This window comes from Barbus barbus (assembly GCF_936440315.1).
Source record: "Barbus barbus genome assembly, chromosome: 24".
Taxonomy (NCBI): domain Eukaryota; kingdom Metazoa; phylum Chordata; class Actinopteri; order Cypriniformes; family Cyprinidae; genus Barbus; species Barbus barbus.
In genome coordinates this window covers 24,115,923-24,143,138 of record NC_136752.1, presented here as the reverse complement: position 1 = coordinate 24,143,138, position 27,216 = coordinate 24,115,923, and the positions used below count along the sequence as shown (strand labels likewise).

Sequence of the window (27,216 nt, the reverse complement as noted above, 5' to 3'; positions counted from 1 at the left end):
CGCTCAACTGATTTTTTTATCTGTGCGTATACACAAGTTTACGGGTGATTCTTTTTTATTTTTATTTCAATGGAGAAAGTAAGTAAAAAATATGCACTCTGAGGGAACTTTTTACAGCTTAAAATTATAACTGCTTCTGCCTCCTACTGAGTAAACAGTATGCAATATTTAGCAGTTGTTGTGAAGGAGAAAGACACCTCTCTAATGATCTAATTCATTATTCACTGTGTGAGTTACAGATGGCGAGGGTGAGAGATTGCATCTATGTGCTAATGACGGCCTGTCAACGTGATACCGCCTCTATACAGCTTCCTTAGGATGGGAATAAGAGACTGCAGATGTTAATATATGCCTTTAAAAAAAATCCAACACGCACTACACAACAAGACTGCGTCAAAAGCCTGTGAGTCACTGTATACTCAAGAGTTCACGTTAGATCACACATACTTCATGTTTGATTGTCCATTAAGACAGCAATCAAGCATCAAAAGCTTTGAATTTTTCATATTTTACTGATGTCATATAACAGGCTGAGACTGGAAAACAACATGTGCACCTATATATGGGGTCAGCATTATTGAAATTTTGGGCAAAAACATTGCATTATCTATTGAATCTATGTATGAAGCACAGCTTCAAACTTTAAACCAAGCAGCTTTCTGTTGGTCATTGCAGACTCATGTGACCAACTTGAACCCGTTTGAAAATCTTTCGCCCACATGTAAAATAAAATCATGTGGATTCCTATGAAAATGACTGGACTTGTACTTCTGTGCATTTTCACTTTGCCAGTGAAAATGCACAGAACAAAAGGTAAATGTGTCTGGTCTCTATCAATGCTACTTTTCAGACTTTACAATATGAGCCCACAGAGATCTTGGGTAAGAGTAAAAAACTTTTTTTGACATCAGTGGTCTTATTTCAGACTGTACAATATACATCCTATAGTTTTTGCAATGGTTAACAGCACTGACACAATCCTGTCATATTCCAACATCATTACTGACAAGAAACAATAATGTGACATAAGCAGGACTGTAGATACAAAATTACATATGCTGTCAGAGGAAAAGATTAATAAACAATTCAATTTAATACTTTATGAGTCCAGTAATTAGCCTAGGACAGGAAAATTGTAATTTAGACACAAAAGGCTACAAGGAAAAGCAGATTATAACAGAGATAAATGTGATTATATATATATATATAAGCACCCACATATGCAATGGTAAAATATAGAATAATTTTACAAAACAATTATAGCTCAATGCTGCCACAGAAATTAATTATGTATCCCAGAATTCTGTGCAAGAAAACATATTTTTTTTTAGTGAGGGAAGTTTGATAATGCCTATGTAGAAAGGTCTGCTTCATCATCATTTTTGACTGGTTTACTGCACTTATTTACTATGCTTTATATATCCCACTGAGTGTCAATATGGCTTTGAAGAGTTTGTTCTTATATTTATGATTCTCTGAGTGAGAATACTTTAGTATAAGAATCCCAACAAATCAAAGAGACTGAAAGCAAATGGGATATATTCACATGGTGTTTGATAAAACAGTGTCCTCTTCACGTCGAACATGTTGTGTTATAAAATCATTGCAACATTTTAAGTATTATTCTGTACCACAAGCACTTTCAGTCCCTGCTGATCCTCGGTGGTCTATTTCCTTCTAGCTGCTCCTTGGTAAGATGCTCCTCATGTCCGAGAGCACCATGGATCTGTAGTTGCGCTCCAGCCCCTCCATGTACTCCAGGTAATTACTCACCCTGAAGCCGTGGATTGGTTCCTCCTGCAAGCGGGCAAAAGAAGCACAGATTTGATGAGCAGCATTTGAGAGAGCCGGGTGGTGGAAAGGAGGTAGAACAGGTTTATAACAGCTTTAGAATAGATTGCGCTCAATCCGTTTCGATGAGAGTTTGATATTCTTGTTCCAGTCTGAGCAGATCCTGATTATCCCACACACAGAGTGGCTAAAATCACCCTGAAAATTGTGTACTGCTGAATGAAATCACGCAAGATTTTACACATTATAAATATTGTGCCAAGTCTCACTGCCTACAGTAACAAATGGCATTTATTAATGAAACAAGAGGTTGTTATGTGAGATATGGCTACACGTTCTGGTACTAAATAAACAATGCATTGCCTAATATACTCTGACATTTAGCTGGGGATAAATAATATTGTTTAGACAAAGTCAAATGAATTACATTTTGTTTACGATGAGTCAGCAAATGCAAATCCTAAAGCTGTGCCTCAAGTTACAGAAGGACACTTCGGTTCATGGAGAATGGATGAAAATGAGAGAAAGGATAATAAACCTTTATGAGTTTGCTGCGTTAAATAAAATATGCCTGCAGTGTAAGCAGTTTTGTGATATAACTGCAGACCACAGCAGTTGGTATGGCAATCACAAACAAAATTAGATAAGCTCACAATGCTTTAAGAGCAAACAAAAAACTAATGACTGAAATAGTCTATTACAAAACAAATGATAAACACTTTTATCCGCACCTGATGAACGCTAGATAATGCCATATGTTTTAATACGGATGAGAGCATCTTTATACACAACTGAATAGAGTCAGATAATAACTGACAATAAGTGAAAAAATAAACTAAAGAAAAATAAAGATCATGAACTGGAATATGAAGACTCTGTCTTCTCCTTCACAATTTCACATGCAATTAGATTACATATGACCTACTGTAACATGACCTATTATAACATCTCATCAACTCTATGGTGAATTTGCAGGAATAATTCACCTTCAAACCAGTCCAAACTTGTAAGAGTTACTTATTTTCCAGGAACACAAAATTAGATACATCAGTACCAGAGGTGCGTAGTATCACTGATGTCAAACTTGGTGTGATGAAGTTTGAATACTAAATTAACTGTCACAAATCTCCTGGCCCAGACTTGATACCTTCAAGAATACTGAAGGAGTTTGCATGTGAAATCAGCAATCCCATTTGTGACTTTATTAACAGTTCCCTTGTGAAAAGTGTTCCTACACAATGGAAAGAGGCTACTGTTGTACCCATAGCAGAATCTTCCCCCCCAGATATTGAGGAACTGAGGCCGATTTCATTAACATCTCAGCTGTCAATAATTTGTGAGAAATTTGTTGAGCAATGAATCGTGAACGATCTCACACCAAACCTAGACCCTATGCAGTTTGGACAGTCGACAGAACCATTCAACAACACACAATCTAGCTAGCCTGATGGATATTGTGTATAAGGCCTGCGAAGAACCAGGTTCAGTGTGCACATTAGTTACAACTGATTTTGCAAAGGCTTTTGATGCTGTAGACCAGGGGTTTTCAAACTGTGGGGGCGCCAGCACCTGTCAAGGGGGTGCGAGCATCAATTAATTCAGAGACATTGCCTTGAAGATTTATGAATACGAGCTTTCAAATCTTCAGCCATCCGCTAAGGGGCAATCTGACTCCTGCTGTTAGGCGACAGTGAGAATGGTGTAAAACGATTTACGGTTAGTCATGTCAGAAATCCAACCACGGATTGGCATGTTGTTATCTCAGAAACAGGCTCAGCCATCACACTGAATCAGGTAAGCTGGTTATATGTTTATGTTTCTTAATGCTACGCACTGGTAACGCAGCAAACAATATGTGAATGATGTTCGCACACTTTGGGCTCGGGGGTGGGGAGTGTCCTAAAAGGTTGAAAACCTATGCTGTAGACCATACAGTAGCAGTGAAGTGCCTCCTGCCTTACATGTTACCCGCATTCAACAGATACCAGCTTGGCCATAACTTTCTATAGATCAGAACATCTTTAAAACCTGTGACTCTGTTAAGATTTTAGGGGTTACCATCCAGAGTGACTTAAAATGGGATAATCAAGTGGACCACATGTTGCCCTCAGCCAATAGAAAGCTTTTTGCTCTCCGCCGGCTAAAGAAATTTGGTGTTCGAGATCAAGAATTGGTTATCATCTATACAGGGTATGTGCGCCCTGTGTTAGAGTACGCAGTCCCAGTCTGCCACAGTTCATTGACTACTGATCAAATTAAAAGGTTGGAAAGTGTGCAGAAATGGGTCTGTAAAATTATACTGGGACAAAGGTATCAAGGATATTCCAACGCCCTCTTCCTTCTTGGATTGTGCACACTAGCAGACATACGAGTTCAACTGTGTCTTGGTTTTGCTAGGAAGCTATACAAGTCTAGTTTTAGAGACTGGCTACCACCACTCAGGGAGCAGTTGATTGGACGCCAAATGAGAAACTGATAAACTGACAATGCCCAGATGCCAAACAGAGAAATACAGGAGATCACCTATTCCCTATATGTGTAGACTTTTAAACAACTACAGATTTTAAATTGTAATAAAATAAAATGTATTTTATTATATTTTATTTTAAATTTTTTGTATTTTAATATGAAGTAAATTGGTATTGACATTTTATTGTAACGGCAAATTAATCAGAATCAGAATGAGCTTTATTGGCCAAGTATGTTTATATATACGAGGAATTTGTTATAGTGACAGAAGCTCCACAGTGCAACAGAAAGACAGCAACAGGACAGGACACAGATAATAAAGAATAATACAAATATCCAAATAGGCAATGTACAAAACAGCAAAAACACAATATATAATATAGACAATTATGTGTGTACAGGTCTGATGTGTGTAAATTTGAAATTAAAAAATTTGATAAAAAAGCAAGCGTGGTGAATAAATAGAGTTGTGTGTTCCGCGTTTTATTGTCAAGTGTTAATGAGATGGATTGCCTGAGGGAAGAAACGGTTTCTGTCTCTGGTCGTTCTGGTTCTCAGAGCTCTGTAGCATCGACCAGACGGTAACAGTTCAAAGAGGGAGTGTGCTGGATGTGAGGGGTCCAGAGTGATTTTACCAGCCCTTTTGCTCACTCTGGATAAGTTCAGTTCTCGGAGAGTGGAGAGGGTTGTACCAATGATTCACTCAGCAGTCCGGACTACCCTCCGTAGTCTTCTGAGGTCAGATTTGGTAGCTGTGCTGAACCAGACAGTTATTGAGGTGCAGAGGATGGATTCAATGATAGCAGAGGAGAACTGTTTCAGCAGCTCCTGTGGCAGATTGAACTTCCTCAGCTGGCGAAGGAAGTACAACCTCTGCTGGGCCTTTTTCACAATAGAGTCAATGTGATTGTCCTGCTTCAGGTCCTGAGAGATGGTGGTGCCCAGGAATCTGAATGACTCCACTGTTACAGTGCTGTTCATGATAGTGAGTGGGGGGAGTGCAGGGGGGTTTCTCCTGAAGTCCACGATCATCTCCACAGTTTTGAGCGTGTTAAGCTCCAGGTTGTTTCTGCACCAGACAGCCAGCTCCTTAACCTCCTGTCTGTAAGCAGACTTGTCACCGTCCTGAATGAGGCCGATCAGTGTGGTGTCATCTGCAAACTTCAGGAGCTTGACAGAGGGGTCTTTAGATGTGCAGTCGTTGGTGTAGCGGGAGAAGAGCAGTGGGGAGAGAACCCAGCCCTGAGGAGCTCCAGTGCTGATGGTGCGGGTGCTGGATGTGAATTTACCAAGCTTTACTAACTGCTGTCTGTCTGTCAGGAAGCTGTTGATCCACTGACAGACGGAGATGGGGACGGAGAGCTGAGTTAGTTTATTCTGAAGGGTGTCTGTGATGATGGTGTTAAAAGCGGAGCTGAAGTCCACAAACAGGATTCTCACATAAGTCCCTGGTCTGTCCAGATGCTGCAGGATGAAGTGCAGTTCCATATTGACAGCATCATCCTCAGACCTATTTTCTCTGTAGGCAAACTGCAGGGGGTCCAGTGATGTCCTTCAGATAAGCCAAAACCAGTCTTTCAAATGATTTCATGGCTACAGACCAGGGACGTGCACAGGAATTTTGAGGGGCAGTTGCTCTGACCTGAAAAAAGGCCCCCCCCCCCCAAAAAAAACAACTCACGGGCTATATGAAGGACTGAGAATAACAGGGTCTTTATTAAAATATATATACACAAAGAAGTAAAACACTGAAATACAGCACTCAATCACCTTAACTACTACTAATAATAACACAGAAAAACATGACTTGAGTCATGAAAATCCCTACATCAATATCCCTATCAATATCCTATCAAGTCATTGTTCTGCTCAGGCAAGATCTTTGAAATGACCTCTAAAATAGCCATTGTTTTTTTAGATTACAATTATTTAGCATGCAGCTCTTTAACCCTATACTTTCTAGCATGGTCCTCTCATCTCATATTTGGTGATCATCACTTAGGCCTACCTGCCCTATGTGCCTCCTCACCTCTGATTTTTGAGCTAATCAATCATGTTAACAACTTTACAGTACTTGTTGTGAATTTCACTGACACTGTAGTAGGGTCACTTTGTAAATCTAAATCTAAATGGTTAATTATAGATCTAGTAAGACAGAAACTCACCTGTTCCCCACTCATATTGGTCTGAAAAGGTAAAGAGGTGTTTCAGGTCTCGGGAGACTAGCATAAATTGACCGACAGCGCCATCTGCTGTTTTGGAAAAGAAATTTGCTCAATTGCATATGTGAGAAAATCTGCCCGCACACGTGTGAGAAAATCAGCCTGTCGCATTTGTGAGAAAATCAAGCCAAGTTTTCTCATAAAAAGGCAAATGAGTCTCACAGTTGTAACACAATACATATATTTGTCCACACCTCTGCATTTTCTCTCAAATAGAGTTTTGTATTTGAAAATCACTTTGCGTTTGTTTGAAAGTTGAGTTTTTCTTTGCAAAGCAGATTGTGTTTATTTGCAAAACACTGGATTTGTTCGATAAATATCGGCACAAAAATCGCTCCATATGAGACGCCTCACCCGACAACCGCGACAATCTCGCGCCCGCTCATGCAGGCTCAGCTCAGGTGCCCGTCACGTGCAGCGCTGCAGCAGCCACGTAAACAGAGTTTGCCCTTCCCCTACTGACTTTCACTTTCGGTGCCCGAATAGAAGTGAATGAGGCTTTTCGATTATTTTTTTTTATTATTATTATTAATCTAGGCCTACGTGAAAATCTGCATCCATTGTACGATGTTGTTTTTTTTTTTTCTCGGAAGGGCAACGTGAGTCGAAAAGGGCATATGGGCAGTTGCCAGGGCAACCTGAGCAACCCCGCTGTGCACGTCCCTGCTACAGACGTTAGAGCCACAGGTCTGTAGTCATTAAGTCCAGTAATTTTGGGTTTCTTTGGGACGGGGATGATGGTGGAGCATTTGAAGCATTGAGGGGACTTCGCACAGCTCTAGTGATCTGTTGAAGATCTGTGTAAAGATGGGGGCCAGCTGATCAGCACAGGTTTTTAGGCAGGCTGGTGACACACCGTCTGGGCCTTGTGCTTTCCTTTCCTTTCCTTTTGTTCTTTCTGAAGACCTGGCACACGTCATCTTCACTGATTTGAATTGTAGGTGTGGGGGAGAGGGGGGTTGCTGGATGTGTTAATGGTTGTGTGGAGAGGTGTTCAGGGTGGGTGTGGGTTGTTTTTTCAAACCTACAGTAAAAGACATTCAAATCGTCTGCCAGTTGTTGATTTTCCAGAGCGCTGGGGGATGGTGTCTTGTAACTGGTGATATCTTTCATACCTTTCCACTCTGAAGCACAGGAAAATAATTTGTTCCTTAGCTTGTCAGAATAATTCCTCTTTGCTACTCTGATCTCCTTTTCCAGTGTGTATTTGGCCTGTTTATACAAGACTTTATCCCCCTTTCTATAAGCATCTTCTTTGGCCTGACGGAGCTGTCTGAGTTTTGCAGTGAACCATGGTTTGTCGTTGTTGTAAGTTAGATTAGTCCTGGTAGGAATGCACATATCCTCACAGAAACTGATATATGAATTTACAGTCTCTGTGAGCTCGTCCAGATCGGTGGCAGCATTTTCAAAAACAGTCCAATCAGTGAGAGAGAAACGGGCTTGTAAATCCCGCTCTGTTTCATTAGTCCATCTTTTCACAGTTCTTAATACAGGTTTTGTAGATTTAAGTTTCTGCCTGTAGGACGGAATAAGATGAACCAAACAGTGATCAGAGAGTCCTAAAGCTGCTCGTGGGACAGAGTGATATGCGTCCTATATCTCTGTGTAACAGTGATCCAGTATATTACTGTCTCTGGTGGGACATGTGATGTGCTGTCTGTATTTTGGCAGTTCGCGGGAGAGATTTGCTTTATTAAAGTCCCCGAGAATTAAATTAAAACAGAGTCTGGGTGTTGTTGTTCTGTGTCTGTGATCAGATCAGCAAGTTTCTGTAAAGCTGTGCTCACATGTGCTTGCGGTGGAATGTAGACACACGAGAATGAACGAGCAGAACTCCCGCGGAGAATAGAATGGCTTGCAGTTAATGAAGAGCATTTCTAGATGTGAACAGCACATCTTCTTTAACACAGTTACATCTGTACACCACCTCTCATTGATGTAAAAGCACGTCCCGCCGCCGTGCGATTTCCCCGTTGATTCCGCGTCCCGATCTGATCAGCTGGAAGTTAGCCAGATGTCGCACGCTGTCCGGTGTGTCGCCATTCAGCCAGGTTTCCATAAAACACAGAGCAGCAGAGTTAGAAAAATCCTTGTTTGTCCGGGAGAGCAGGAGGAGTTTGTCCGTTTGGTTGGGTAGAGAGCGGAGATTCGCCAGATGGATGCTAGGCAACGGCATTCGAAATCCGCGCTTCCCCCGTCTGCGCGTCCTCCTGAAGTGTTTGACCAGAGCTACGGCTCCGCCAACTACAATGTCCAGAAAAACGTCTGAATAGTCAAAATCCGGTAAAAGATTTTGTGGTGTGTTCCGCCAAATGTTCAGCAGGTCATCCTTGGTAAAACTGATCGTATTTGAGTAACAAAAAACAGGAAAAACAAACAAAAGCAGTACAAACACTGAAGAGCAAAGCACAGCAGCTGGCATCTGCGGCACCATCTTAGATCGAAAGATTCAGTGACAACAATGACAAACGTCATTAATGACAAACGTCTCTAGGTACCTGTAACAATGCTGAAAAGTCAATAAATCAAACAATAAAAAAAAAGCAGCTTGGAGATTCTGCTAAATATCTAATTTTGTAATGTGTAGAAGAACAAAAACTGAGATTTGAAATGACATGAGAGGGGCGTAAATGACAGAATTTTTATTTTCCTTTTTGGGCTTCTTCACACCATTAATGACAGCTGTGGAGTAGCAAAATAACTACATAAAACCACAGAGCCATTAGGAAGAACGATGTTGAAATGTCCAGATGTTTACCTAAAGCTGAAATAAAGTATTTCGCCTACAAAGCCATTCAAAACTATAAAATGGCTGCATGCTGGTGTGTTTAAAATGAAACACTAAAAATGACATTTTAATTACAAGTACCAATTATCTAAAGACATTATAACTATTTCGCTGCCTATTGTTACTGATAAAAACAAAGAAAAAAGGCCTTAAATGGTTCTGCAGGATGCTTTGAACTCACTAGCCAGAGTGTGTCATGGTTTTCAAAGTGCTGGATGTATTCGGCATTGACAGACAATTGCTTTTGAAATCCTGCAAACAAAGAATGACTTTAGTTGGGTTTGATTTCTGCAATGTTGAATCATCCAAAATGGATTCATTGTACATTTACTCTGGCATTGAGCTTCAGAGTGACATCGGGAGGGATTGTTACGAGTAATTTCCATCCAGATCTTTAATTTAGATGAAATATAAATAAGTTTTGTAATCTTGGATATGCACAAATCCTCAGAAACCTTTCAGGAATTGTCTGAAATGCTTTCTCTATTGTACAGGGTACACTGACGCGCACACAAAGACTGAAAAGTTTTAAACTTTTAAGAGTGAAACAAGGACAAGAGTGTGCTTAATCTGATTTACTGCAGACACGCTTGCACACTGTAAACCTCTGTGCATCCTTTAAAACAACACCGGCTCAGGATTTTCTCACCTTAAATTGCTCAAATTTATATGGTGCTGTTTTGTCCTTTTTGGAGCTTGACTGTCCCAGATCCCCATCCACTTTCATTAAACGGAAATGAGCAGTGTGAACTTTCAGCTAAACATCTCCTTTGTGTTCCACAGAAGAAAGCCATACTGGTTTGGATTGAGGATGAGTAAATGATATATTTTCATTTTAAAATGTTATACTGCACCTTAAGAAAGACCTGCAGGTCCTGCGTCTGTGTGTGCTGCAGAATATCCTGCTGCATGTGACGGAGGGCAGAGATGCACATGTACACCTGGTAATCTGGTCCCATTACGACGCATGTGGCTACATAGTGACAGATCTCAGGCCAGTCCAGGTAGTTCCAGAAGCATTGACCAAGCCACTGAATACAGATCTGCATAACAGGTGGAAGGACAAACAGAGTGAGGAAAAGAGAGGGGGAGCTAGAAAAGTAGTTTTGAGAAAATGCAACGTTTGCACAATAAATGTTTTAAATCAATCGATATGAGATGCTGGAAAAATACACGAGAGATCAAAAACTTCTGAGTATCGAATTCTAACATGATGGTCTCAAGGTCTGATGCAGTCTATTACCTGTTAAGAGTCATAATTAACCAAAAAACAAATCACCACATCACTTTCTTAATCAGCTTTTTCATTATTTGCCAGTAAAAATATCTGTGAAACAATGAAGACTTTAATATTACAAAAGAATTTCTACTTTAAATAAATGCTGTTCTTTTGAATTTTCTTTTGAAGAATCCTGCATTAATAAAACAACAAAAATATTAAAGAGTAGGACATCGAAATTGATGGTAATGATGTTATTACTGTATTTTTATCAAATAAATGTAGCCCTGGTTTTTCAAAAACATTAGAAAATTTGACCGACCACAAACCTTTGAACAGCACCTAAGTTTATTTTTGACTTAAATCTTGTTTTAAATATAAATCTAACAAAACTATGTGGTTTATGCTTATAATAGCATTTTCACTGGGAAACAAGACAAAAAATATTTTGTATGAATGATAGGAAAGTGTTTCTTGAGCTCAGACAAAAAATAAATCTAGTCTCTTAAATCATAATATGCAGAAATCCCTATCATCTAAAGGCTTGATGCATTTCGGTTTTGTTTCTGTGGCAGTGAACTAAGTTCAGGTCATGTAATCCTCCCTTAGAAGCTGTTCAATTATTCTGCGGAATCGTAGATGGCGTTCCAGTTCTGCCACGCGTACATGCCTCCTGTACGTTTAGACCACTCCAACAGGCAATTTATACAGCATCTGTCTCTCTCTTTCAGACACTCTTCCTGCTTTGTCTAGAATTCGAAACGCTCTCCCCGAGTGCACAGACACGGACGCCCTCTATGATGGAGGTGACACTCAATTTAAAATAGAAAATCTTCTTTCCCTCGGTTTGTGTCCATTCAAAACTAGTTATAAGTTTTAGAACTACGGGTATTTTTGTAGCAACTGCAGAGAGTTTTATTTTGCATTTTACTCAGCTGTGTAAAAGTTCCAACACCAATGACCTTCAATCATGCATTGACTGCAGCCTTTACCAGATCAATACTTCTGTCCTGTATACATCATTTCCCTGTCACAACATCTGAAGAGAAAGTTTTTTGGTTTTTGTTTTTAAACACATTAATGGTCACATTTATATATCATATAAAGAGTCTTTTTTGTAAGTAGCGTCTCTCATGAACTCATGTGACATGAAGTACTCCATTTTACATCCTGTTTTGCAACTAAATAATATTTGTGTATATATAAATAGAAATAATAGCATATATTTGAAATATAATTATTTGTAACATTATTAATGGCTTTGTTACCTTTGGCCAATTTGAGTTAATGCATATCTCCCTTCACTTTCCCTTCACTTCACGCTAAAGTAAAAAGAGGCAATAAACATTTTTGTATACAGGAACACTTCTTGTTTTCATGTGTCCTTAGAAAGAAAAGAAACGTTGCTCAGGAAGATTTTAAGCTTATTGCTTAAAGTATTTTTATAGTTTGATATGGGGCTATGAGTATGTGTGTTTTGATCATTTAAAAATGCTCTTTTTTCATATATATATATATATATATATATATATATATATATATATAAATAAAAGGATAAAGAATAAAAATATACATAAAATAAACGCAGAAAACCTAGTTACCCTTCAACATGTTTGTCCTTGACTGCTAGAAAAAGGTCATATCTGACTCAATCTGACAGAAGACTTGAGGCAGAGCTTTGAGATCATGCATATAAACCCCAGAGAGAGTGCAACGTTGAGTAATCACTGCATTTGTCTATGAAGATTGCCATTCAGGTCATAGCAGAATGTCCTTGCATCTTTATATTTCTGGCAGTGTAACACTCATTCACCCAGCGATCACGATTCACACCGTCAGTGATTTAACTCCCACAGAGATTTGTGACGAAGTAACATATGATGAGCTTAAATACAGGACATCCTGTTGGACATTGTCTGTCTTTTTGTTTTGACAATGCTTTCAGTAAATGCAAACCTTAAACCTTCTTTTTTGCTGACAATAGATTGATAAACAAATCTCCTTACAAATTTGGGAAGACGATTGCTGCTCCGGAACACTAAAAATACCTGCTACACAAAATGCTTACAGGTTGGCAAGTCTGCTTGGTTATTTACCAACAGAGAAGACTGGAATGAAGTAATTAAAAATTAAGTACTTAAAACAGCACCTGAGAGGGAGTGAAGCCAGACATCCTGAAGGCAGAAAAAACCAGAGGAACCTCGGCCTTGAGCAACATCTCGACGTAATGAGCGGTGCAAGAGTAGATGGGATGAATGCCCGACTGAGCGATCTCTATAGGGAGATGTACCTAAAAACACGAAAAAATAAATCCATAAAAGTATGAAGATGCATATGATCCTGAGCTGCATTAGTTTTTACGTGTCATGACTGATCATCAAGTGCAAATGAGATTTGATTTAACTCTGCAAAGGGCAAGATCTTCAGTAAATAATTTATTTTAGTCTGTTCTTCACACAAAGCTGTGATATGACTTCAGAACACTTGTACATAAACAAAACCTCTTTTATGATGCTTTTCCCCCATTTCTGGAGTGAAAAATCCCCTTTTCATTTTTATTGAAAATAGAAACATTATGCTAAATATCCCCATTTGTGTTCTCCAGGAGAAAAAACGTGTATGACTACGGCATGAAGGTGAGTAAATAATGACAGAACTGTTCCTTTAAGAGTTCTGTCCACCATGGAAAACAACAGAACACCACACATGCTAATGACACGACCAAGCTTTTATCAGCTGCCTCTGCAACTTCCTGTTTAGAGAGGACTGTGACAAATGTGAGGGCTGCGTCTTCTCTTTTTCCTGATTGTCATCATTGTCTCTCAGCTAAATGATTTACATGCACGGCCGCTCTGACAGCACAGAAATATGGAACTGTAATCAGACAAACTCGTGTGTGTGTGGAGCATTATCATATCCCGCACATATTTTTACAGCTGAAACTCTATTAACTGAGCTCTGTTTACTATCCGCTGTTCAGAGAGAGAGAGAGAGAGAGAGAGAGATTGCTCCATCCACATTTTATGGGAACCACTGTAATGACTATTGCCCCAGTAATATCATGATATCCAGCATTTCCTCCCAGTATTAACTTTTCCTATGCAAATGGAGATTAGAATGATAATGCAGGTCAAAATGCTTTTTGTTTATGGCACATGGATATGAAAGCTACACAAGCACTTAAATAATATAAATTCAGAACATTACTAAACATGAGGGATGCAGCTGTTATTAGTACTACAAAATTGCAACATGGGCTAAGATTACGACATTTAAAGGAATAGTTCACCCAAAACACAGCAAGACCGCTTTTATTTAATCAAAAATATTGATTTTTAAATATAAAAACAGCAATATTGTGAAACATTATTACAATTTAAAACAACTTTTATATTTTATTTTAATATATTTTAAAATGTAATTTATTCCTGGCAAAGCTTTCAGTTTTCAGCAGCCATTAGACTTGAGTGTGACATGATCCTTCAGAAATCATTTAAATATGTTGATGTGCTGCTCAAGAAACATCATTTATTATTAACAATGCTGCTTTTTTTCCAGGGTTCTTTTTTTATCAATTTAATGCATCCTTGCTGAATACAAGTATTTATTTATGACTTTACGACAGATTTCTTTGGCCAACCTACAACTTTAACTTGCTACCCCAGCAAGTATTAAAGTTTGACATGAATGAGAAGAGAGAAATGATACAGGCTGTAACTCACAGAGCTGTGCAGTCTTGGGGGCCACAGGAAGGCAGACGGCAGCAGACGGGAGAAACGCAAGAGCAGACTCAGAGAACGACCCACGTCGCCATGCATGAGCAGAAAAACTGTGGAGGCAAACCAGTCGTGACCAGGATAACCACCCTGAAAACAGGCTGACAGTCTGGTCAAGGAATCTTCAATACATTCTAGAGGTTGACCTATTTTTCCAACACATACGATGCCAAAATTGTGGCCAAAAAGTATTTAAACATTAAAGTCATTGATCTAAAGTGAGTGAGTGTTCTCAAGGTGATTTTTAGTAGATGAAGTCTATGTATTGTTTTATCATTTAAAACCTAATGAAAACTCTCCAAATGTGTACTTGGGCTATATTTCTTTAAAATGAATGCTATTTGGATTAATAATTTGTTATATAATGCAAAGACATTGACACTTTTTAAAAAAATGGCTTACGTATCCAATTATGTTTTGCCACTGATTATTAAAAAACAAAACAGAAAATGTGTTCCATCAATGGACTGTGGTAGATTTTGAGGGCAACTATTTGACTAATGCATATCTGATACTAAACTTTTACCTGTAAAGGAAAACAGCATGAAGAAACTTAAAACGGCATTCAGCTTATCATAATGATTAGTGATTCATCCACATTAACATTAATCAATACATGGTCTACAGCAAATAAGAATATTGTGCACAGTCAAATGTAAAGTCAGAATGTATGCAACAATTTGCATGTCGCTTGATTAATATTATAAAGTGTATTGAGAAGGATACAGAGCTCAGAAGTGACACTGACTCGTTGTTGAGAGAGGAACTCCTGACAGTGCTTGAGCAGAAGACACAGATCCTGCTCCGAATCTTCTCTCAATAGCTTTAGGAACTTGCCATACCTATGCGCGCACACACACAAACATGCACTGTTTTACATGGCAGCTTCATTTAATACCCCATTCAATAGGACCTTGCTAAACAAAGGTGAAAATACATTGTTAAAATGTTCTTCCCCAAACACCAACTTACGGACATATACATAATTAGAAATTTCTCAAGGCAATATTTCTTGACTAATAAGAACAAAATTCGCAACCGAATTAAATAAATTAAATTTATCACGCATGTACAGTCTCTCCCTGGGAAACAGCACCAAATGAAGGTTAACAGAGAGTTACAATTATCCCAATGTGCTGAGCACTAGAATGCATTGCCTGATTACAGTCATTGTGGATTGCCTTAAGACAAAATATCTAAATGAGTTCATATCGAGTTTAACTAGCATGCTGACATACCGTAGAATGCCAGAGGCTTTCAGTGAAGCTGAAATAATTTCTGAATATTCACACTGCAAAAATCACTTTCCTAATCAGTATTTTTGTCCTATCTTCCAGTACAAATATCTAAACATTTTAAGCTAAATACATGTATTAATAATAATTACATTGTTTTACTTTCATGATAATAATACTATATAATAAATATAATATACTGTAATATCAGGGTTTCAGCATGTTTTATGAAGGTAAATTTAACAGTTTTTTTTAAACAGATAGTCATTACTTTTTAAATTCATTAAAAAAAAAGGTTAACCAGAATATGGAAATAATTAATGAAAATAGAATATGAAAATAACTGTACATTCTGACCACAGTGTAATAAGTTCTTGCTCCAAATTTTGTCTTGCTCCACATTTGGTTTTCCAATAAATACATTTATTTCAGAAGCAAAACAACTGAGAAATCTGAGAAACTGATCAAAATAAAGTGAGTTTCAAAAAGAATAAAAATCTGCCAATGAGCTAATAAATAATTAAAAAGAAAAACTACTTTTCATACCTCATTGACAGATATTTTTGCATCAATCATCACTTCATTCACTCGCTTTATTTTGTTCACTTTTGATGTTATTTTTTGCAGTGCATGCAGCATTTAATGCCATGATGACTACGAATTCAAGACTTTCTGCTTCGATGTCAGACCTTTTAAAGACCCTGTGTATAATGCATAATACATAATACATTTTTAGTGTTAAAAAAAAAAAGTATTTTAACAAATCACTTCAACAATGATTCACAAACCTTAATCCTAGCATGAAGCTTAGCCTGGATATGGCATATACATTACCTGAGGGATATCTCCACACCTAACTGCTCCACAGAAGACAGGCTTCGAGTCTTTACACTGTGGTCCACCACTGAAACAAAAAAAATAAAATGAATAAATTACATCCCATTTGCATCTCCTCTTCAAATACCCATTTCATTTCAGTAAATGGAGCACAGAGTAGCAAAAGAGCACTGCAAAATGTGCTGTTAAATAATACATTTTCATTTCAGCATCGGCTTACCCACAAATCAACATCAGCTGCGTGATCTACATTCATCATGCTTAATAATGGCCTTAATTGAGCGAATGCCCTTGGTGAGACGGAAATGGGCCCACTGATATAATTATGGGGCCATTCCTCCATCCTCATTAATATAACAACAATGTCAGGATTGTAATGATGACATAATGCAGATAGATGTGCACCTTGTGAAGTCACTGGTCTTGACTGGCTGGCAAATTAACCAATAGGAGAGAAGGGTTTAGGCAGAATGACAAATCATACTTCCTGCTGCTCACATCAGTCAGCGATTATGACATGAACGGCTAAGTGAGATGAAGTGTGACAAGTCACCCCTACTCCTCTGCTAAATGAGAGGGGAGGATACAGACCTAGAGGCAGACGAAAGGAGGAAACGAACACTAAAGTAACATGACACCATAATACTTGTCATGTAAGGCATCCATACATATAACCATATATCCTATTTGGGAAGTTTTGGGGATTGAGAAATCTGATTCATTTTTGTAAATTCTCATAAATTAAGCTGTCATTCAAAACTTTAAGCTGCATTTTGTGTCTACTTTCTATAGTAAAATGAATATTCACTAAAGTATTTAAAAAAGAGAGACATTTTCACTCGTAGTCTCCGACTCCGGACTTCATAAATGAAAGAAGATGCTTGTCATTAAATTAAAAGTTCACAAGCTTGCCAGAACCCAAACCACTAATAATCTCCAGAGTTAACTGACCCCTGACCCTCACCATACTTAAAAACAAGTTATCAAAGACTTTCAAAGTATGAAAACTTTAACTCTCTCACACTGAATAAAAAAGGTGATGCTTTGAGAGGGTAGACGATGTTTTGAAAGATGTTTAATTGATGTTATGGAGTCAAATACAAAGCAAAGGAATCATACATTTCAAGGTTTATTATAAATATTAAAACAATAATAGGTTGAGAGGAGTGTGAATTGTCAAATCATTCTTTTGAAGCAGTCACATTACTCAAGCTCAAGCTCAAGCCAGCAGATATTCCGTGCAGCTGGGATTTAAACAAAAGAGCATGACCAATATTATTTCTGAGAACCATTATGTTTAATAAATGAAAACCCCACAGAGTCTCAACTATTCGCCCATTTTCTAAATAATTCCGCTTGCATGAATGGAAAGCTGACAAATCTCGTCCAGATGGATTTTTACAATGAACATACCATGGTGAGCTAACAGCACATCCTAACCAGGTGCAATGCAGAAAGTTTCAAGCAGAAAGCTATTTTTTTTTAAATCACAATCACCTCTAATCAGAAAAATATTTTATGTTGAATACATAGTTATGAGAAGCAGGACTTATATTCATATATACCCTTGTGTGTTTTTTTTTAATTCCATATACGCCCTCTGAAGTGAATGATGTCTCTGTTAGCTGTCTGCAAGTTGGTCACATAAATAAAAAAAATCCTTTCATTAAACTTTAAAGTGCTGTTGACTGACCTTTATATTCTGCCGGTGGAAAGAAGCAGTCGGTGGATGAAGACGAGAGATGCAGCACGACCCTCTCCAACAGATCAGCAAGTACTGTGAGAGAAAAGAAACGTGAACGGTCAAGGCAATTTCTTGTGAATCAAATCTCCAGCAAAAGAGCCTCTTTCATATAAGGAGTGGATGCTAGAGAAATCAAAAAATGTCTTGAGCCACAGTACACAGAGTTGAAATACAGATCTTCCATGAGAAAGTTTACTTGTAGTCTCATTTCTTTAGTGTTGCGTGTATTTCCTGTTTGTCGAAATGCATTACTCCAACAATGTTTAAAACTGACTGTTACTCAAATATCACTTTAAATGAAGACACAAAAGCCTAACAGAGTGTTACATGGAATCAGACATCGGCAGGCATAGAGTAACAGCATGTACTATGAAACTGGCCAATGTTAAACATTCACAACAGAAAGAAATCCATGAGTTATTTTAGTTTATTTTAAATTTTGTTTTAAAACAAAACACAATAGTCTTTAATTCCTGTGGAAATCTAAAGGCAAATTTAAAGAAAAGGGCATGTACAGTAATAGACATCAAGGAACACTATAAATTAATGCAAATAACTTTGGTCTAAAAAGCAAGTGAGCACTTCACATTGTAAACAATCTATTTTGCATTTACAGAAACTGGTCTTGCAGACTAGAGATTCTGAATACACAATTTTATAAATAAAAGTTGGAACATATAATGCAACAGAGCTGTTTTGAATTTAACAGGGTCAGTCATATCATGCATTTTTTATCATTTTATTTGTTTTTCCTCCAGCACGCTTTTAATTTGCCAAGGCAGTCATAATTTAGTTTTTTTAGGACTATTTTCCACTATCTCTCTGACCCTTAAAATTAAACAGGCAGTTTTGTGCTGTTGTGCCTTTAGGTCCTCTATGTAAATGCCCTCTTTGCATGTGAAATGAGTAACAACACTGACTCACGAGCTGCGGCTTTGCTGTCAAACTCGATATAGTTTGTGCTACCCCGTTCGTCAACAACAGCCTCTTTGCAAAGCCTGCATTACATTATGGCAGGATCACGAAACAATTTGCTCTGAAATTTGCTGTTGAAAAGAACAGAACTGTAGTAGGATAGGATAGCTGCTGAAAAGGATGGGATATTGTTCATTCTTCTGGCGTTAAGAAGAAGGGTCTGTGCCTGAGACCCTCTTAGTAGTTATCCTACTTCATCCTTATTACCTCACTGTGACCGGGCAAACATATCGTTTTAAACAGATATCCGATTTCTCATTTTGACCCTTTTAAATGCAGTAAAACTTCAGTATAAGATTAGAGAAGCTAGGCATCTTGCTGTGAATTTCTGACAGAGCTGAATGTGGGTCATACCGTATCCAGTGAGAGTATTTGACTTTGTTGCCATGATCTTGCAGAACTGTCTCCTGCAGTCATCCATCCAGCTAGCATCTCTCTCAGTTTCTTTAGACGAGGCCAAGAAAGCACTGATCTCTGACTCTGAGAAGAAACAGGCACAGTGTTCTTTTTTTTAACAGTCAAAATGATTGTCTTCTGGCAAAAACATTTGAACACAGTACACAACTAATTAATTTGCTGATTTCATGCCCTATGGAAATCTGTGACTCTTGACTTGTAACTACTAACTGTATAACTTCTTGACTTTCAGAATAACAATATACTGTCTCAAGCCTAACATTTAAAGACAGGCCGAAATAAACAAGACTGAGGCATTGAATAGGGATTCATCCACATACTGATGCTTCTTCCTCTGTTTACTAGGCATTAAAAACCTCTAGTCCCCATTTACTGAGCTGGAAAAAGCCGTCACACTGAAATAAAGATGTATCGCTGTAACAGTAAAGAAGAGAAATGACTCTGTCATAAAGAGAGAATGTGTCCTTGAAGTTACTACAGAGTAGAACCATGTAAAACACTGAATTAAACTAATGGTTAAATAAGGGAATTGCTTTCATAAATTACTATATATATATATATATATATATATATATATATATATATATATATATATATATATATATATATATATATATATATATATATATATATATATATATATATATATATATATATATATATAGTAGTTCTTACCCTGTTTAGGGCGGAGAGTCTTGGGCACGTCAAGAATGTAATATTTAGGCAGAGGGTATGTAGACACCATTGGCCATGGGTAAGGGTCATTCCCCTAAGGGACAGATGGGACACTTGGTCAGATGGTTTCTCATTATTATTTTTTAAGCTGTAGAAGGCAAAATCTCATGATTTATTAGCAATGTTAAACTATTAATGTATATAACAAAATTGTACAATGTAATTTTGGTCATATTCTGTTGAACTGATATTTAATGTGCTGTAGAAAAGTTAAGTTAAGCAGCTGTTTTCAACATTGACAATAATAAGAAACATTTTTGAGCTGCAAATTAGCATATTAGAATGATTTTTAAGGATCATGTTATACTGAAGACTGGAGTAATGATGCTGAAAATTCAGCTTTCCCATCAGAGGAATAAATTATATTTCTCACAATACAGTAATAACTGTTTTACTTTGTTTATGATCAAATTAATGCAAACTTCATGAACTTAAGAAACGCTCAAAAACATTAAAAAAATCAGTAGTGTATAAAAAAAACAGTAATGTAGTAACTATAGTGTATAAAAATTATTTTAATTTCACTCTCATTTTAATTTGCTAAAACATGATACTCACAGTAGCTGTATTATAGCTGCGAGCACAAAACTGTTGTTACCACATAAAACATTTTTCAATGAATGGGGAAAATACATTTATCAATATCTTTACACCAGCCTTTGTTCCAAAACAAGCCAGACACTAGTACTGAAAGACAGCTTACACAGGGAATTCAGTCTGACCTCCTAATGTCTTTTGTCTCAAAACATATATTTTTTCCATTGCTACAATAATAAATATTTAATGTAGCTTCAAATCAAGAATCTAATTTCAGTATAAAACAAAGGAGTAACACACCAGGACTTTGTTTGTCAAACACAAAAGTGTGCAGGTTTATTTTTAGTTCCAGTCGCTGCAATCACCTAAAGATGTGTCATCAACCAGAGCCTCATCCTATGTCATGAATGTCAAATTCTGTCATCACTCAAACTGTCACATATGCATCTACTGCCTTGTTTACAAGTCTCTTTACATTACAACAGAGGCTTTATCTGCAAAGCTCTTTTTAGAAGCATATTTGTTTCCTCGCATGATTCCTGAGACATCTGAAATACAATCCACATAAGCAAGTGCCAAAGCAGCAGTACACCCCTCCATGGAGATTATGTTGATATATGAATGCTGATATATTAGTCTCCATTTGTGTTTCTTAAATTCAAAACATGGGATGTAGATAAGGCATCTAAAACTATAATATTTACTGGGGACTGTTACAATGACTGCAAAATTGTTAACAGATTAAATCTCACTTCACATACCTTTTCCTAACTGAAAATCCAGTATAAAAATGGTAAAATAAAAAAATTATGTGTATTGCAACTAAATTGCTTCCGTGGTACTGTATCAACTCAACACACCTGTTGTATGTGTAGTACAATAAACTAAGGAAGGAAAAAGGAGATGCTCTCACTTTCTGCAGGGCCCTGGGAGGAAGTCTCCTCTCAGACGGGCCACCGACTGTACCGATCCGAATCAGGATATGGTTTCTTTCCACAGACAGTCCATCAATGATGAATTCCCTGAGGATGATGAAGCCAGTAAAAACAAACAATATACAGAATCAATACATACTGTATCTACAATATGTTCACATTGTCAATTCAAATTATCGAAGCCCATTATAAGTGGGAAAAAAAACAACAACAGTTCTATTAGATACAAATCTATTACTTTTGGAAAGTGACTGTTGGTTGATTGAATTTGTGTCGTGCTGAACTATATTCAAGGGAATAGAGGAAAGTGAGAGATGGTCACTCACCCTTCACCTGAGGGCGGCTCTGTGACATTGTCCCTCTGACCCTGCAGCAGGAACTTAGAGAGGTTATACTGAGACTCCAGCAGAAGAAAAGAATCCAGGTTACAGCACAGCACGCTCAAGAGCCTGAATGAGCACAGATGGAATAAACAAGTGTTTACACAGGAAAACAAATAACAAGCAACATTACTTCAATTTTACATAGCTGAAATTTGTTGGTTTATTATCTCCCAAAATCCCCCAAATCTTCACCAGCAATCCATCATCATGACATCAGCAAAAAACTATGACATTTGCCTTTAAAATCAGGTGTGGAGCATCAGTTTGGTGTCATTTCTGATCAAGAAGTTTAGTCTTTCAAACAGCCAGCAGTAGTCGTGAGTACACTATTGGAGAAGATTACATTTTAACTCCATGACACATTACCTGGGAAATTAGCATGGAAGCTGTGAAAGTAATAAATTATGAAATCCTGCACTGGACTGATGAGATGAGGATATTCTATATGAGTGGAGAACAGTATAGTGACACCTATCAGTTCTGGAGAAGCCAGAGGGACTGAGCTGCCAGAATGGTGAGGTGACACAGATTTTCCTCTCTAATGGTTTCTAATGATGCGATTCAATGCAGCTGAGCAAAGCTGATTGTAGAGGATTTTCAATGCAGCCATTAAATGGCACTGTACTGTGACGGAGGTTGAATCAGTGCAGCATCAGCGCTTCGTTTGCAGCTAAAAACTACAACAGTTTTCAGTCTACATTTTCGTACAACAAACTCCATCTACTGAGAAGGCAGAGACTCTAGCTGTGGTCCTATTTGCATACTATACCAAAAAGTAAATACTGAGCATACAGTAAAAGTTCAAGTATTAGCATACTACAACATTGTATCATTGACTAGAGCAACTGTTATAACCTTTCTACAATACCTTAAAATTCATAATCATAAATCACTTAAAAATGCAGAAACAACTATAAACCATTTGCAGGTAGGTGGAAGGAGTAAAAACGGCATGTTTAAAGTAGTAGATTAATTAATAAACGTCACAACTCATTATTAGACGTTACCTATGTCTAAAGCTCACTTGAAATCAGCGAAGAAGATGTGTGCCAGGTCTTCAGGAAGAACAAAAGAAGGAAAGCACCAGGCCCAGATGGTGTGTCACCAGCTTGCCTAAAAACCTGTGCTGACCAGCTGGCCCCCATCTTCACACAGATCTTCAACAGATAACTGGAGCTGTGCGAAGTCCCCTCATGCTTCAAACGCTCCACCATCATTCCCGTCCCAAAGAAACCCAAAATTACTGGACTTAATGACTACAGACATGTGGCTCTAACGTCTGTAGCCATGAAATCATTTGAAAGACTGGTTTTGGCTTATCTGAAGGACATCACTGGACACAGAGAAAACAGGTCTGTGGATGATGCAGTCAACATGGGACTGCACTTCACCCTGCAGCATCTGGACAGACCAGGGACTTATGTGAGGATCCTGTTTGTGGACTTCAGCTCCGCTTTTAACGCCATCATCACGGAAACCCTTCAAAATAAACTAACCCAGCTCTTCGTCCCCACCTCCGTCTGCCAGTGGATCAACAGCTTCCTGACAGACAGACAGCAGCTAGTAAAGCTTGGTAAATTCACATCTAGCACTCGTACCATCAGCACTGGAGCTCCTCAGGGCTGTGTTCTCTCCCCACTGCTCTTCTCCCTCTACACCAACGACTGCACCTCTAAAGACCCCTCTGTCAAGCTTCTGAAGTTCGCAGACGACACCACACTGATCGGCCTCATCCAGGATGGTGACGAGTCTGCTTACAGACCGGAGGTTAAGGAGCTGGCTGTCTGGTGCAGTCTTAACAACCTGGAGCTTAACACGCTCAAAACTGTGGAGATGATAGTGGACTTCAGGAGAAACCCCCCTGCTCTCCCCCCACTCACCATCATGAACAGCACCGTGACTGCAGTGGAGTCATTCAGATTCCTGGGCATCACCATCTCCCAGGACCTGAAGTGGGATATTCACATAGACTCCATTGTCAGGAAGGTTGTACTTTCTTCACCAGCTGAGGAAGTTCAACCTGCCACAGGAGCTGCTGAAACAGTTCTACTCTGCCATCATTGAATCCATCCTCTGCACTTCTATAACTGTCTGGTTCAGCTCAGCTACCAAATCTGACCTCAGAAGACTACGGAGGGTAGTCCGGACTGCTGAGCGAATCATTGGTACAACCCTCCCCACTCTCCGATAACTGTACTTATCCAGAGTGAGCAAAAGGGCTGGTAAAATCACTCTGGACCCCTCACATCCAGCACGCTCCCTCTTTGAACTGTTACCGTCTGCTCGACGCTACAGAGCTCTGTGCACCAGAACGACCAGACATAGAAACAGTTTCTTCCCTCAGGCAATCCATCTCATGAACACTCAACAATAAACGTGGAACACACAACTATAATACACTATCCATTCACCACACTCACTAATTTTATCTTTATTTTCTCATTTCTAATTTGCACATACTTGACCTGTACATACATAGTTGTCTATATTATATATTGTGTTTTTGCTGCTTTGTACATTGCCTTTTGGTTAATTGTTGTTAATGTTTTATTATCTGTGTCCTGTCGCTGTCTTTCTGTTGCACTGTGGAGCTTCTGTCACTACAACAAATTCCTTGTATGTGTAAACATACTTGGCCAATAAAGCTCATTCTGATTCTGATTCGGAATCTGTTCTTGATCATGATGTTATAGTGCCTGAAACCAGTTAACTGTAGATGTGCCTTCAGACAAAAACGCTGGCTGTGAAGTCAGCATCCTTAGCTCTGGACGCAGTCTTCTCTGCTAATGGATAGTGACTGTGATCACAAGAATGAGTTAACTATCCAAAGCATAATAACTGTCAGATGTTTGGAGACTGATAATCCTAACAGCACTCAGCTCTTCAAAGTCTAGGCAATGCTAGATGTATTTACGCTGCACTGATGAAAGATTCTGTGATGCAACACAAAGGGCAGAAGATTTTAGATTAGATTCACAATTGCAAGAGAAAGGGGTTTCGATAATCTATTATGTGTCAGAAATACATCAGCAGTGGAGATAAGCTTATTTAAACGTTTGTACATAAAACAAACATACATACATATATAAATATACATACATTATACATAGAACATAACTAGTTAACCACATTTATTTTTATATTGCATAGTCTCAAATCTGACACAAGGGGGCGATTTATCTATACACGTCTGTGATATTGTGGCTACGAATAAATTCCTGAGCTGACAGACTTAATATCACACCCGGAGTAACTGAGGGCGTGAACTGCATGCTGACATTTGCATGTGCAAACGGACCATATTCCACATAAGCACAAGAGTGTGGGATTGGTTCAAATAGCATGTGGGTCACTGCACAGACACAACAGTCACAGTTTTGTCATTTCCCACAGACCCACACCCAAGAACTCATGTTGCTTTATGTGCCTGTTCACCTCTCGATCCCTGTCATCCCAACAGCCAGATATCTATTAATGAGTAATTGTATTAAAATCACAGATTTATTGCATTCTCTGGCTTTTGTTATCATTACTCCAAGGAATATCATCCGTTTAAACTTGTTCGTGGAAATCACAGTTTATGGTTACTTTAAGAATTGCTATCTTAGATAATTAGATGAGAATTCAAAAGAGTTAAGAGTCTGTTTGGTAACTGGTAAGCTTACATTACACGTGCTGATCAAACACTGTGACACATTTCTTAGTCTTCCTTCCTTTAGGATGGTGTAACCTAGTGGATGTGGGCAGATAACTGGAAGGCTGTTGGGGAGTGGTAATGTTACTTATTAGTAAACGGACTTCAGGATTTCCCAGTGCAGATTTTGCAATGTATCGAAGTTGGTTATGTGGATTCACCACACTGACTAGCAGAAAGCTGCTTGGTTTGAAAATTACTTTGGTGATAGCTGTGCTTCATACATCACTACATTACCACAGTTCACCAGGGTTTGAGACAAAACCTGTGTCGCGCTCTCAATCTCGAACAGCGCACTGTTCCACCTGAACGTTTTTTTTTTTTTTTCATGACTGCCTATCCATTAGGCAGTCGTGGCCTAATGGATAGAGTTGGACTTGTAACCTGAAGGTCGTGGGTTTGAGTCTCGGGTCCGGCAGGGATTGTAGGTGGGGGAGTGAATAACCAACACTCTCCACCCTCAATACCACGACTGAGGTGAGACCCTTGAGCAAGGCACTGAACCCCCAACTGCTCCCCAGGCGCCGCAGCTTTGGCTGCCCACTGCTCTGGGTGTATGTTCACTACTGTGTGTACACTTGGATGGGTTAAATGCAGAGCACAAATTCGGAGTATGGGTCACCATACTTGGCCACACACCACTTCCCTTTCCCTTTATTTCTTTCCCCACACAGTTTTGCCGAAATCTCACTAATGGGAAGGCACCAGAGACCAGGCCCTTTATCTAGGGACCAGGCCATCATAGTTGCATAGTTTTGCATGCAACCACCCAGAACAAGCTAACAACTGCATAACAAAATATTAAAGGTCCCATGACATGCTGTTTTTTTGTTTTGCGGACCGCAACAATATCCACCGCCCGCTGCCATCAGCTCCCGCGCCTCACACACACGAGCGCGACTTTTGAACAATATTTAGTAACTTTCAGACCCTTTAGGCAGCTTTTTTCCCATAACGGGTAAATACGAACAAACCTACCGATTAAAAAAAAAAAACCTTATTCAGTTGGAAGATGTCTCCAGTAGTGCCCCGCGAGCGCGAGGTCTCTCTCCCGGCACAGTGTCGCCTCTCTCGGCGTCTGTTCTGAGCAGCGAGCGGCAGAGAAGCAACGCTTTCAATTTGCCTTAAAGCAGCAGACTCATCAATAAATCATTTACAAAACAGCGTTTACAAGCACATATCACTTACTGATTGTTTGGACTTTTAAATATGAACATAATTTGTCTGTTAATATGCGCAGTTTATTACTAAGACGCAAAACAGTGCTTCGCTCGTTTGCAAGCCATGATGTCTCTCGAGGAAAAAAAAATATTGCGCTCGCCTCACACGGTCGTAGCTCATTTTCTCATGGGCGGGCAAAGCAGAGAAAGGGGAGGTAACCTTTCCCCATATGACGACATAAGGGGAAGATTCCAGATCGGGCTATCTGAGCTTTCATATTCTCAAAGGCGAAGCA

At 38.7% G+C, this 27,216-nt stretch overlaps 1 protein-coding gene across 1 annotated transcript in view; it reads right to left on the bottom strand.

The window, feature by feature from the left end:
• Window positions 1-339: 339 nt before the first annotated feature.
• Window positions 340-27,216, bottom strand: part of tbc1d32 (TBC1 domain family, member 32) — a 48,448-nt gene continuing 21,571 nt past the window's right edge. The window contains exons 24-34 of the mRNA XM_079375764.1: window positions 22,010-22,132; window positions 21,662-21,770; window positions 20,152-20,245; window positions 19,414-19,539; window positions 18,034-18,117; window positions 16,338-16,407; window positions 14,995-15,110; window positions 14,215-14,369; window positions 12,642-12,782; window positions 10,128-10,316; window positions 340-1,797 (exon numbers count right to left, since the gene is read on the bottom strand). Of these exons, the coding sequence (XP_079231890.1) occupies window positions 1,678-1,797; window positions 10,128-10,316; window positions 12,642-12,782; window positions 14,215-14,369; window positions 14,995-15,110; window positions 16,338-16,407; window positions 18,034-18,117; window positions 19,414-19,539; window positions 20,152-20,245; window positions 21,662-21,770; window positions 22,010-22,132 (1,327 nt within the window). The 3' untranslated portion in view covers window positions 340-1,677. The remainder of the gene's footprint in view (window positions 1,798-10,127; window positions 10,317-12,641; window positions 12,783-14,214; window positions 14,370-14,994; window positions 15,111-16,337; window positions 16,408-18,033; window positions 18,118-19,413; window positions 19,540-20,151; window positions 20,246-21,661; window positions 21,771-22,009; window positions 22,133-27,216) is intronic.